This window comes from Seriola dumerili, unplaced genomic scaffold (assembly GCF_002260705.1).
Source record: "Seriola dumerili isolate Sdu_G_001 unplaced genomic scaffold, Sdu_1.0 BDQW01002667.1, whole genome shotgun sequence".
Taxonomy (NCBI): Eukaryota; Metazoa; Chordata; class Actinopteri; order Carangiformes; family Carangidae; genus Seriola; species Seriola dumerili.
The window spans coordinates 101,341-114,117 of NW_019176922.1; the positions used below are offsets into that span (position 1 = coordinate 101,341).

At 43.0% G+C, this 12,777-nt stretch overlaps 1 protein-coding gene across 1 annotated transcript in view; it reads left to right on the forward strand.

Annotated features, from left to right (window-relative positions):
• The window catches only part of LOC111239435 (collagen alpha-2(XI) chain-like), a 30,934-nt gene that overhangs the window by 12,209 nt on the left and 5,948 nt on the right, over positions 1-12,777 (forward strand). The window contains exons 8-43 of the mRNA XM_022769319.1: positions 591-644; positions 1,095-1,136; positions 1,417-1,479; positions 1,645-1,719; positions 2,088-2,174; positions 2,389-2,445; positions 2,670-2,723; positions 2,905-2,958; positions 3,106-3,159; positions 3,484-3,537; positions 3,702-3,755; positions 3,869-3,913; positions 4,174-4,227; positions 5,198-5,242; positions 5,447-5,500; positions 5,702-5,746; positions 6,798-6,851; positions 6,943-6,987; positions 7,255-7,308; positions 7,481-7,525; positions 7,733-7,786; positions 7,978-8,085; positions 8,610-8,663; positions 8,780-8,833; positions 8,986-9,030; positions 9,435-9,488; positions 9,911-9,955; positions 10,115-10,168; positions 10,373-10,426; positions 11,092-11,145; positions 11,352-11,549; positions 11,695-11,748; positions 11,965-12,072; positions 12,197-12,304; positions 12,486-12,539; positions 12,687-12,740. Of these exons, the coding sequence (XP_022625040.1) occupies positions 591-644; positions 1,095-1,136; positions 1,417-1,479; positions 1,645-1,719; positions 2,088-2,174; positions 2,389-2,445; positions 2,670-2,723; positions 2,905-2,958; positions 3,106-3,159; positions 3,484-3,537; positions 3,702-3,755; positions 3,869-3,913; positions 4,174-4,227; positions 5,198-5,242; positions 5,447-5,500; positions 5,702-5,746; positions 6,798-6,851; positions 6,943-6,987; positions 7,255-7,308; positions 7,481-7,525; positions 7,733-7,786; positions 7,978-8,085; positions 8,610-8,663; positions 8,780-8,833; positions 8,986-9,030; positions 9,435-9,488; positions 9,911-9,955; positions 10,115-10,168; positions 10,373-10,426; positions 11,092-11,145; positions 11,352-11,549; positions 11,695-11,748; positions 11,965-12,072; positions 12,197-12,304; positions 12,486-12,539; positions 12,687-12,740 (2,241 nt within the window). The remainder of the gene's footprint in view (positions 1-590; positions 645-1,094; positions 1,137-1,416; positions 1,480-1,644; positions 1,720-2,087; positions 2,175-2,388; positions 2,446-2,669; positions 2,724-2,904; positions 2,959-3,105; positions 3,160-3,483; positions 3,538-3,701; positions 3,756-3,868; positions 3,914-4,173; positions 4,228-5,197; positions 5,243-5,446; positions 5,501-5,701; positions 5,747-6,797; positions 6,852-6,942; positions 6,988-7,254; positions 7,309-7,480; positions 7,526-7,732; positions 7,787-7,977; positions 8,086-8,609; positions 8,664-8,779; positions 8,834-8,985; positions 9,031-9,434; positions 9,489-9,910; positions 9,956-10,114; positions 10,169-10,372; positions 10,427-11,091; positions 11,146-11,351; positions 11,550-11,694; positions 11,749-11,964; positions 12,073-12,196; positions 12,305-12,485; positions 12,540-12,686; positions 12,741-12,777) is intronic.

The window sequence follows — 12,777 nt, forward strand, 5'->3', positions numbered from 1 at the left end:
CTCATCGTGGTTGAAATGGGTTTTATTCTATACGCTGTATAGTGAGCACCACAGGAGCCCTGGGAGAATAGCTATTACCGTGGTAGAAGCTATTTGGGATCATAATAAACATCAGCAATAACTTGAACTTTGCATACACTGCATAAAGAGGCATTTCAAAGCGCAAAGAGCAAGTGGCTGCTTGCTGCGTCTTTTGTTTTGGATGCCCTTTCTCTCAGTGTATGGCTTCACTTAGAGCTGCTGAGCCCAGACGATTCTCCGTTAACAATTCTGCAAGTAAAGGAGCGACAGTTTGGAGAACCATTAAATCATCGGTATTTGGACGAAAAGCTTTATGTCTTTATCGCAAGTCAAACAGGTTTTCGTTTCATTATCTGTTTTCTACGCTGGAACAATAGTGTCTAATATCGTGTGGTAAATGAATGTGGGTGTGTTTCTGTAAGTGTGCGTCTTCCTGTTGTCTCAGCGCATAAAGCCAAAACACCATTATCTGCCATAATGCTTTCTGTGAGTGTGTTTTCAACGGGTGTGTGTAAAGTACCTCTGTACTGACTGCGCTGTGTTGTTGGCTACATGTGTGTTTTCCTCAGGCCGCCGTCAGAGGCCAGAAAGGAGAGAAAGGAGAACCTGCCGTCCTGGAGCCTGTGAGTCACTAATTGTCTTTAAGCAGATTTACATGAGTAGGTGTATATAAACAGGTTTACTCTGTCACGGAGAGGAAACGCTTCCCACAGACACTTTATCCCACAAGCTACTAATGACGAATCTCAGCATCTTGTCCTCTTGACCCGCTAAGAGGCTGAACATCATCTAAAATGATTATTCTCATCAGTGCATGTTTCATTCCTAAGTTACTCAAATACGTTATTTGACCTTAAATGCAGCCGTAGAAAGGGGCAGATCTTTCCAGTACAATTCAAGAACGTGTTTGTAGTTAATGAGTTGATCTATTTAAGGTACTGTACGAACAAACAAACTTTATCGCACAAAATCACAGGAGATTAACGGAGTAATGACTTGTACTGATTTCTATGTTCCTTTTTGTTGGGTTTCATCCTCCTGCATTACATTTTTAACGTGTTTTATTTCTGCAGGGTATGCTGATTGAAGGCCCTCCAGGACCTGAGGGACCTGCTGTAAGTAAATGATGGTTGTTTTCTTTCCTCAAGAAATTTTACTCACCCACCTTTAAATATTAGATACACTCTAGGTTAGTACCCTGTGAATTATTTAAGTAGTAAAATAACTTGTTTGTTGCAAGTTTGTTATTACATTAACATTATTTCTGGAGTGTAATGTGTAGGATATTCCTATGCAACACCGCAATCAAACTGCACCTGACAGTGACCTAGAAAATGACCACTTCAACAAACAACAAAATAACAAACTCAAGACTCTTCCCCCCGCCTCTTTCAGGGTCTTTCCGGCCCCTCCGGCCCCTCTGGACCTCCTGGCTCTGTTGGCGACCCTGGCGAGAGGGTGAGTGTTTCACTTTGTCTGAAGAAATGTAGGTTTGTAGAGACATTAGCGCTGAATCTGTGCACAGACAAAATGAGACATATATAGGTCATTGCGCATGCACAGAAGCGCATTTCATTTCCGCTCGAACCTGCGAGCTCACCGCTCCATCTCTCCATCCTTCAGGGTCCTCCTGGTAGAGCTGGTCTGCCTGGAGCTGATGGAGTCCCTGGACCTCCTGGAACCTCAGTGATGCTGCCTGTGAGTCGCTCTTACCTTTTGGTCCTTTTGTTAGAGAGGGCTGCTGTTTGAATGGCCGCACATGTGAGTGATGTCTGAGCCAAGATGGGTAATTGTTTTGCAGATGCTTTTAAGGTGTAACAGAGGCCCTTCCTCCTTATTCTGTATTGTTTTGTGTGTTCATTACAATGGCTGGATGCCGGCTCTGACCACTCAAACACATCCACTGCCAATAAGCTAAAGGTTTGTCGTTGACCACAGCTCCAGTCTATAAACCTGCCACCATGTTTTTATTTTTTTCTTTATCAGTTCAAACTTCATTAGTGTTTTTTGTTAATAAATAATATTGAATTTATCTTTCTTTTTTGTTCTTTCTTTTCTTCTTGCAGTTCCGTTTTGGTCAGAGTGGAGGAGATAAGGGTCCGGTTGTCTCTGCACAGGAAGCCCAGGCAGCAGCCATCTTGTCTCAGGCCAGGGTCAGTCCCCACGTTTATTTAACATTTACACTGCGCACTTCATTGTCTTTCAAGGACCATATGGAGCCTTGAGGCTTCACCATTGTCTGAGATTGTCAACATCTTTAAAGACATGAGTATGAAAAGGAGATTGTCCTTTTCCTCCTACATCACCAACATCACAAGCAGCCATGTGTCTCCATGATCACTGATGATGAAGTGTTGTTGTCTCTAGATGGCTCTGAAAGGACCTCCTGGACCCATGGGATTCACTGGACGCCCTGGACCCCTGGTATGTTACCAGTCATCTGGACCCTTTTACAGTCCAGCTGCTTCTACACAACACAAAAAGAGTTTGACACATGACAAGGGTTTTGATCCCATAATAGGTCTCTTATAAGCTTGTTTGTGAAGTCTCAAATGCCAAAACAGCTCTCATGTGTCTTGCTCATCATTAAGGGAGGGTGACAGGATGAATAGTTTTGGAGGTGTTGATGATGATTGTGTGTGTTTCAGGGAAGTCCTGGAAGTCCTGGTCTGAAGGGAGAGAGCGGAGACCCCGGTCCTCAGGTAAAAACACTGACCTCTGACCTCACAACCAAATCAAATCATTGAAATCATTTTTATGTCAAATCATGTCATTAACCCTCCTTTTACCTTTACACTATTGTGTATGTTATTATTGAGCTGCGCTCAGCGTAGATCTGCAGTATGACAGGCATTTATCACAGACATCTAATTCATTTGTCAGGGCCCCAGGGGACCCCAGGGTTTGATGGGACCTCCAGGCAAAGCAGGAAGAAGAGTGAGTATACAAAACAGCCGCTGTGTCTCGTATTTACTTTCTTTAATTGGGGTTTTTGCCAGTCCAGAAGCCAAGCATGCCCTGTCAATAACAAAACATGAGTATTAGGTGAATGGTACGACTGTCCCTCTGCTTGTCTCCTAACAGGGCCGCGCTGGAGCTGATGGTGCCAGGGGAATGCCAGGAGAGTCTGGATCTAAGGTAACCTCTCTCTGGTGCCATTAGTTAATAGACATCCAAATTCATTCTGTAACTGGGATTTCAGCAGTAAATATGTTGCCTTGTAATTAAACATTTTTTAAATGCTGATGTGAAATGATAAATGATAAAAAAAAGCTTTTACTCGTTCTTGGTCTTGCTGGGTTCGCTTCAGCATCACTTGCTTTCTCTGGTGTCCCAAAAACCCACTGCTGTGTGCAAATCAAAAGTTCAAACACAGTACTGATGCATCAACTCCACGTGTGATGCATTTCCATCTCCTACAATACGGTAATAACACCTCACATGTCTGTGTGTCTCTCTCAGGGTGACCGTGGTTTTGATGGTCTTCCTGGTTTGCCCGGTGACAAAGGACACAGGGTGAGTCAACAGCAAAACAATCACAATGCCACCTACACTTGACACAGTGCGACAGTTCAGAACGCGTCAGCAGACTTTAACAACATTAATACTTGAATATCTGTTCATAAGCAGAATTAAAGAATTTTCTGATCCCTCACTCCTCCACTCTCTCATCTCCACAGGGTGACACAGGACCAATGGGACCCCCAGGATCCCAAGGAGAGGACGGAGAGAGGGTATGAAGATAGGAGAAAAGAATCTGAAATGATCCCAGGCACTATTCAAAAACACCTAATAATAATAATCAGCCTCTGTCCGTCCCTGACGTGTTGTTTCTGTGTGTTTCCAGGGAGACGACGGAGACGTTGGACCCAGGGGTCTCCCAGGTGAACCAGTGAGTGTTTCCATGACAAACCAACTGATATTAAATTTAATAGCTGTATTAGTTTCATTTGTCAGTTTGACCTGATGCTAATGTCGCTGATCTAGCTGTTGTTGACCTTTGACCTCCTGTTAATGTTCATCTACATTATGATTCATTTTGGAATGCAGTGTGTATGGCTGTTTGAATATGTCATTCACGACCGTTTGTGTCTGTGTGTGTGTGTGTGTGTGTGTGTGTGTGTCTCTTTACTAATGTACACGTGTCTCTAGGGACCTCGCGGTTTGCTCGGACCCAAAGGTCCTCCTGGAATCCCTGGACCTCCTGTGAGTAAAAACAATTTCAAAGTCCATCTTGCTGCTGTTATTTTGGCAACACTGTTTTTTCCCTCTCTGACCACTGAACACCCACAGCAGCTCCCGAAACAACACCCTGCGACCTGATGTAAAGACGGGGATATGCAGTAATCTAAAAATGAACATGTAATGTTCCCACAGTCACCTCAAAACAACACCAAGATACCCAGTATGGCCCAAGTCCACAGTATCCATTTGACACTCAAACTTTATATATACATATGTCCTGGAGTTGTTTGGCTGAAGTGGTAGAGCTCTGCCTTTAAAAGAGTGCTCCACAGATTTAGCATTTCACTCCTGTCACATTGTCAGACTCAGATTTCTTTTTAAAAAGGGTCAAACCTTGGCACGGAAGAACCAGAGATAGTGTTTTAGCATTTTTATTCCATGTATTCTCCATCCTGGCACTTACATTACCCAGTGCATCTTAACTGCTGACAGGTCAGTCAGTGGTTTGGGAACTTTATACTAGTAGCGACTAATGTATCTAACCTCAAGCAGAGATGAGGAGCGGGATACAGAGGTCTGCTAATGTGACTCAACTGTGACGGCTCACACACTGATTTCTTTCATTGTCGAACTTGTGGTCTTCACCCCCCAACCAACTCTGACTCAAGTCAATCACTCGGGGCAATTTATCAGATTTCACACAGCTTCCTCTGCAGACGCAAATCACAGAACAGTAAACAGACGGCAGCTGGATTTAAGTGCCTGATCCAGATCCAAAGACACACTCTAACACCATCACCAAAATCTATTATTTGCTGTGAGTGACCTTGACCAGGGCACTAGCAAGGATAGTGTCAGTTCCCACTGTGGTCATGAAAATGTACTCTGGATAGAAGACTTCATCTCAGTTATTAATATTTGCAACTGTGTGAATTGTTTGAAATCATTGAGATTCTGATTTTCCTCTCTGTGCATCTTCTCTTCTCCTCAGGGTGTACGAGGAAATGACGGGCACCAAGGTCCCAAAGGAAACTTGGTCAGTGGCACTATAAGTTATAAGTTATCTACCATGTTGTCATGTAACTTTGTACTTTTGAATCAGAAGATAATTAGAGCAGTAGTCGTTATGATACAAAGCCTTTCTCATGAGTAATTCTGAGATATGATTCTCTCGTCCTGCTGTTTCTGTCTTTGCATTTGTCATCACTTTATCTTATCGTATTCTCCCTGTGTGTCTCAGGGTCCCCAAGGAGAGCCAGGACCTCCAGGTCAGCAGGGAACCCCAGGAACTCAGGTGAGACAGAGGACAGTTGGCACATACTTGTGATATTCCCCCTTTCACTAAGTAATTGTATGATAAAGAGCAAAGGCGTGCACACACATGCACACAAAAACAAGAGGAAGCTGTATTATTGAGAGTGTGCATTCATTCCATACGTTGTGCTTATGTCTCATGTGTTTGTTGTTTTACTTATTTATTTAATTATTTTTGCAGGGAATGCCAGGACCTCAGGGAGCCATTGGACCCCCAGGAGAGAAAGTAAGACACCAAAAATATATAAGGTTATTCTGTCTTGGAAGAACCACAAGATACCCATGGTTAACTTGTTCAGGGAAATATATTCAAGCAGCAGTTATATAATAAAGATGACCTCGATGAACTTATTGATTTCCCTTGTTAAACCCTAAAGACATAAACAAGAAAACATCTGTTCAGGCAGATGTGGCTCTTTGAGGAGGTCTGGGGAAATTGCAGATGCTGTTTTAATCAAAATATTCGATTAGATTAGATGTAACATAACGTCTTATTCTGGATTTAAATACATAAAGGGACGAGGAGCGTTTCTGCTTGATGATTACTCTTTGTGTCCGTCTCCCTTTTAGACTTTTAAAGCAATAGTTTGACATTTGGAGCAATATACTTGCAGCCAATATACACAGCTTAGCCTAAAGACTGGAAAAGGGCTAACCTGGCTCTGTCCAAAGGTTTTAAAAAATGCATTTCTATACTGTATGTCTCACTAATTAACCCACCTGCACCCTGAGATAATGGCAGCTGAAGTACGACTGAGATGACACTGAAATTATGCATCCTTCTCTCTGTCACATGAAGCAACAGAGAGCAAGCACTCTTGGTCATTCATATACAATACACAACTTTATAGTAAGTATCTGATCCCTGATCAGTGCAAGTGCTTGTCGATCTATATGGGTGAGGGAGAATCAGGCCTGAGTGTCTCTCTCATAGTTCAGCCCTGGGAGTCATCCATGTGTGGCTGGTACCTGTCGGCCTGGTAACTAAACCATTTTTAGCACAAGTTCTTTGTTTCCTGGTGTTTTATAGAAGTTACCAAACAGGTACAGGAGCAATAGCACCACCCTCTGGACTGGGGTACAATCTACAGACACATGCATCTAGCTCTGGAAAAACAAGATGGATGCAATCAGATTTAGGATCTTCCTAACAAACACAACCTAAATTGCATCAATATTTAATCCAGATATGAGACATTTGAAATAAAGACTCTTTGTGGGGTTTTATATCCACTGATTTATTTCATTCGTGACCACCTTGTCTTCTTTTCCATCAGGGTCCCACAGGAAAACCAGGTCTGCCAGGAATGCCTGGTGCTGACGGCCCTCCTGTACGTTTGTCTCTTCCCTTTTCTTTATCATCACAACTGAACTAAGTTGAATACACCAACACCTGATGAGCTTTCTGTCTTCTCTTCTCAGGGCCACCCAGGAAAGGAGGGGCCTACTGGCACCAAAGGAAACCAGGTGGGTGTCAGTCACCACGTCCACATCCCTTCCATCGAACAAAGTCAATTCACCAATGAAATATGACCCATAGCAGGAAAAACATATACAACATATTACACTGAAAGAATTAGATTCAAATGCACATTTACAGTAAAACGTCGGTGCAGTTACTTTCAATATGTCTTTATAGTTGCAGTTGTCCATGTAAAAATGACACCCAACATATTGACTTGAAGGTATTTTATTGTGTTGGGAACTCATCTTTCTTTCTTTGACCTTCTTCAGGGTCCCAACGGTCCCCAGGGAGCTATTGGCTATCCTGGCCCTCGTGGCATCAAGGTCAGTACACTTCATCTTTCAGGTAGCTTTTATAAACCAGTAAAAAGGGTTTTTGATTGTGAGGCTTTTTTGGGACTTATTTGTATTACATCTGTAAATAAACTGAACCAACATGAGACTTAAATATCCCTTATCATGTCATTGTTCTGATTATTTATTGCTTTGACTGCAGGGAGCTCAAGGAATCCGTGGTCTGAAGGGCCACAAGGGAGAGAAGGTGAGTGGCAAAGTAATATTTCAAAATACACATGAATCACTTGATAAATACTGTCTCTCTGGTAAACAGTCTCTCTGACAGTCGCTCTGGTAAACTAAGCTGATATTTACACTTTTAGTTGATGCACACTAGCAAAATGTTAAATAAAAGACAGGACATGTTCAGGTCCTTTTGCTTCATATGTATATTTGTTTTGCTTGTTTCTAGGGAGAAGATGGTTTCCCTGGAATTAAAGGAGATTTTGGTTCCAAGGGAGAGAGGGTAAGAAGGATTGATGCAGTAACTGGATGGTTGATTGGTTTGTTGACGTAATGATGAATGGATGGATGAACGGCTGAACTGACCGATTAACTTATTCATCGCCATTTTTATGTCTTTGCTGTACTGTCTGAGTTATTCCTCTTCATATATTCATTTATTCTGATGGTTTTTCATTTGTCTCGTGCTGACAGGGTGAGATTGGAGTACCAGGGCCCAGAGGAGAGGACGGTCCAGAGGGGCCAAAGGGTCGCGTCGGACCCCCTGGTGAGCTCGGACCACTTGGACTTGTTGGAGAGAAGGTATGACCCGTTCAGTGAGGACGAGATTACGTGACTGGTTCTTAATAACATGATGAGGTCACTGATATCATCAGGAACATCATGTCCTGCTTTGTCTCTTATATATCCATTATTATAAGTGAAATTGACTTAAAGATATTTCCCATTTTCTTCAAATTAAATGATCGTTTTGATAATACATAAGAGGAAGAAATGGCATTGTGCTGCCCTCTTGTGGTTGTATGTGCACCTGAGTGAAACAGATGTCATGGATGGAAAATGGAATTTACAGTATCTTACAATTATACTACAAGTATCTGCCTTACACTATAATTTGAGTTTCTGTAAGATATTTTGTCATTAATTTTACTGCATGTTAATGTGATTGCAGCACAGTATCGGCTGCCTCTTATTTACCCTTCATATGATAGCATATATTCCTGAATTCAAGCAATCATTATTGCTAACTTTGTAATACAGTTTGTTGTGAACAGGTTAATAACCTTTAAACACGATTGATTAATGATGTCATTGTGTGATTCCAGGGTAAACTTGGCGTACCTGGACTTCCTGGATATCCTGGAAGACAAGGACCCAAGGTGAGAGGAAGACTCATACAGCATCTGTCATCCATCCTGACTCATTTATTCATCCAGGATGAATTCTTCTTTGGTGAGAAGCAGAACTGATGTTGAGATGTTGATTTGTTTTTTAGGGATCTCTTGGATTCCCAGGATTCCCTGGTTCAAACGGCGAGAAAGGAACAAGAGTAAGTGGATGGCTCTGTGGGGGATTTATGCTCAGCTCTTTGTCCCACTGTATATCTATGCAGAGATAATCTAGACTGATGGATGCTCCAGATAAAGTTATGATGTCCAGTTTTTCCTCTGTCTGATCGAGTCTGTAACTGTTTTCTTCCAGGGTCTCAGCGGCAAAGCAGGACCAAGAGGACAGAGAGGACCAACGGTACCGTCTCACATTCAGTCATTCATTCTTTCAGTCGATCTGTCAAAGCCTCTCTGCTCAGAGGATGATGGTCTTTCTTCCAGTCAAGCTGTTGAACACAGCTTGTTTTCTCACGCTATTGAAGAGTAACTTAACATCAGTCTGTTCGAAAGACTTCAAGCCTGTTTCACCTCTGATGACACCCAGCATCACTGAGGTGTGGTTGGTTGTCAAAATGTGCTCTGCTGCAAGCAAGTTGATAAATGAAAGCAAAAACAAGAGGGCGTTATGTTACTCTTCAAGCTCTGATTTGATATGATTCAGTTCATTTAAAACTATTTGGCTATCAGTGTCAGTGTAGTTACACATAGCATCACATTTGCATTGCGTTTGACTGATGAAGACTTACTGTCTGTGACCATCAGGGCCCCAGAGGACAGAGAGGACCGAGGGGCGCAACTGGGAAACCAGGAGCAAAGGTTTGTCTACACAGTAAATTTATTTGTGTCCATATAAGTGCTTGGCGAGTCCCATTGTGATGATGATTATTGCTGTTGATGATGATCATGTGGTCATTATTAATGGTTAGTCATTGCCTACATCATAATCATTATATATTGTACTTACTGCCTATTCATGGAACCCACACTTGGATAGTTTGCTTTTTTAAATTCAATAACTCAAACAATCTGACAATTCAAATTTGAAACTATGATGATATTTCAGTGAAAACTGTTCTTTGCCGTCTTGCCTAAAGAACTGGACACCACCTGATTCCTTTTATTCATTTACATATTATTTTTAGATCTTTGCCTCAGAGTAACCTGGCTCAGAGTTGAGGTGAAGACTATCTACTTCTTCTGTTTATTAACTATGTTGTTTTTATATTGTTTCCTGTTAGGGAACCTCGGGCAGCGATGGCCCTCCTGGTCCTCTTGGAGAGAGGGTAAGCGCTTCATTTTCATTACAGGAAAGCTCGGTGACACTTGGTCAGAGCTTACATTCAAAACTGTGCCTCATATTCTAAGGCTTTAATAAGACACTGAATGGCTGTGTTTGATATTGTTATATGTTCTTATTGTATCATATGTTGTTGTCTCACCAGGGATTGCCCGGGCCTCAGGGAGCCAACGGTTTCCCCGGACCAAAGGGACCTCCTGTAAGAAAATGTTTTGACACCAGTTTGTTATAGACTGATTGTAGGTTCGGTTTATGTTCAAGGTGATAGCACTCGGCCGTTCACAGGACTGTTATAGCACATTGTTCCAACATGTGTTCGATGTTCCCTCTTGCTTGTTAGGAAAATCTCTCGTAAGGTGGAGATTTGATTCATATTTGATATTTACTTGATGTTTCCTTACAGGGACCACCAGGAAAAGACGGACTGCCTGGACACCCCGGGCAGAGAGGAGAAGTTGTAAGTTAGATTTTTGATTGATTATCCAGTCAGTCACCTGAAAATATACCTGATAAAATTCAAACAGTCAATGATTAGTTTGTTACTGATGGGTTTTTTTCACACTGTGGAAAATGATAAATGATTTATGTGTTTTGCATCATTTTCTGTTGATTTTGAGACTGTAAATTATTTGGTGACACCCTTTGAAGGTGGGTTGGATTCAAAGCGACATCAGGTGCAGTTAGTTATGTGCCTTTATAAGCTTTTCTTCAGATGCAGTATCTGATCCAGGCACTGACATAACTACACAGTCACAATAAAGGTGTTCAGTCGTCACAGGTCATGTGATGAGCGAACATGAGGGAGCTACAATACAGAATTATTACAAATGAAGAAGTGGTGAAGTGATATGTTGAGGTTGCTGCTGTTACTCCTGATGTGCACTGGAATATTTCTACATAGTTCCTTCTCCCGCTGACATGCTGGAGAACAGGTGTGACCCCATTACTTCCTGTTATGTGTTGAATCATTAAAGGGCGAAACACCCTTTCCACCAAAGAAAGAAAACAGCTGAGTTGTTCTAATGATGAGACGTGGATCACATGGATTATGATGCATCTCAACAATTATATAGAGTTTCAACATGTTGTAGATTATCTGTTAACAGAGTTTATCTCCTGCAGGGTTTCCAAGGTAAAATGGGTCCACCTGGGCCTCCCGGAGTTGTTGGACCTCAGGTGAGTCTTCTCATCATGGTGCATCATTTTGTCAGTACCGATACAATAAATCACATCAGTTTTCATAACAACACAACTTGTCGTCTTTTCCTTTCGTTCGTTTTTTTCTTTTCTGGAAACCCTCCTTCCATTTTCCTCTTTTTACTTCCTCGTTCCTCTTCCCCTCTCTGCTCTCTCTATCTCCATCTATTTCTCCATCCTCCCAGGGCCCATCGGGAGAGACCGGCCCCATGGGTGAGCGCGGCCACCCCGGACCCCCAGGTCCACCTGGAGAGCAGGGACTTCCTGGTCCCTCAGGGAAGGAGGGCACTAAGGGAGACCCTGGACCCCCAGGAGGCCCTGGTAAGGACGGGCCCCCTGGACTGAGAGGTTTCCCCGGAGAGAGAGGACTGCCTGGAACCCCTGTGAGTCTGACCAAGAGACACAGTATACTGTGTAGATTGACAGGCACAGACTCTGACGCTTAATAGCAATAAATTGACCTTTGGATAAAAGTGTGCAACTGAGCTGAAAAATTACAGATTCATCCCTTTTTGTCTTCTTTTCCAGGGAGGTGGAGGACTGAAGGGAAGTGAAGGACCTGCTGGACCTCCTGGACCTGCTGTACGTTTCAAACCATGTGAAAAGATCATTTCCATCACACTGTAACTCCAACTAATGGAGCAAAAACAACACCAGTAATATCTAGCTATAGAAGCTCTGTAGTTTGTCAGCAGAGGATGTGACTTACTTCAGCATCAGCATCGTTTGTATTTGTATCTCAGTCCATCCGTCTTCTGCTGTAATTGGTGCGATCTTCATGATATTGTACCTTTCTAGGGGTCTCCTGGTGAGAGGGGACAAGCTGGTACTGCTGGACCTGTTGGACCTCCTGGCAGACCGGGCCCCCAGGGGCCTCCTGGAAACGCTGGGGAGAAGGGAGTCCCTGTGAGTATTCTGGACATTTTTCTCCTGTGTGCAGTAGTGCACTTGACTCTTGAACATCGTCCGTCCAGCCAAAGAAAAATGATCGACTATTGATTTTCCACTTTGCTCCTTTTCTCCTGTTAAGGGCGAGAAAGGCCCTATTGGCCCGGCAGGCCGTGATGGAGTGCAGGGTCCCGTTGGTCTGCCTGGCCCTGCCGGATCACCTGGAGTACCCGGAGAGGACGGAGACAAGGCCAGTAACCCTAAGTAACAGTCTTCACACCAACACCTCCTTGTAAAAACCACCTGAGTTACTTTATTAATCGTCCAGAGTAATGTGTCATAAGGTCCAGTGTGGCTCAGCGCTCTCATCAGGGGTGATGATCATTCATTTCAGCACTTTGCTATAACGTGACGTGTCCTTGTCTTTTCAGGGTGAGGTTGGGGAGCATGGTCAGAAGGGCGCCAAAGGAGGGAAAGGAGAGCATGTGAGTGACCTGAGAGCCCTAAGATTTATATCTATTGGAAATGATCAGAATTCAATTAATGAATAAATACTGAATAATGATGCTGTTTGTCTGTTTATCGTGCGGCTGCTGTTTCGTCTTGCTCATTGTTTTTTTGTTTGTTGGTAGGGTCCTCCGGGTCCACCTGGGCCAATGGGTCCCGTCGGTCAGCCTGGTCCTGCTGTAAGTTCAAACTTTAACTCTTTGCAACAGACATCTG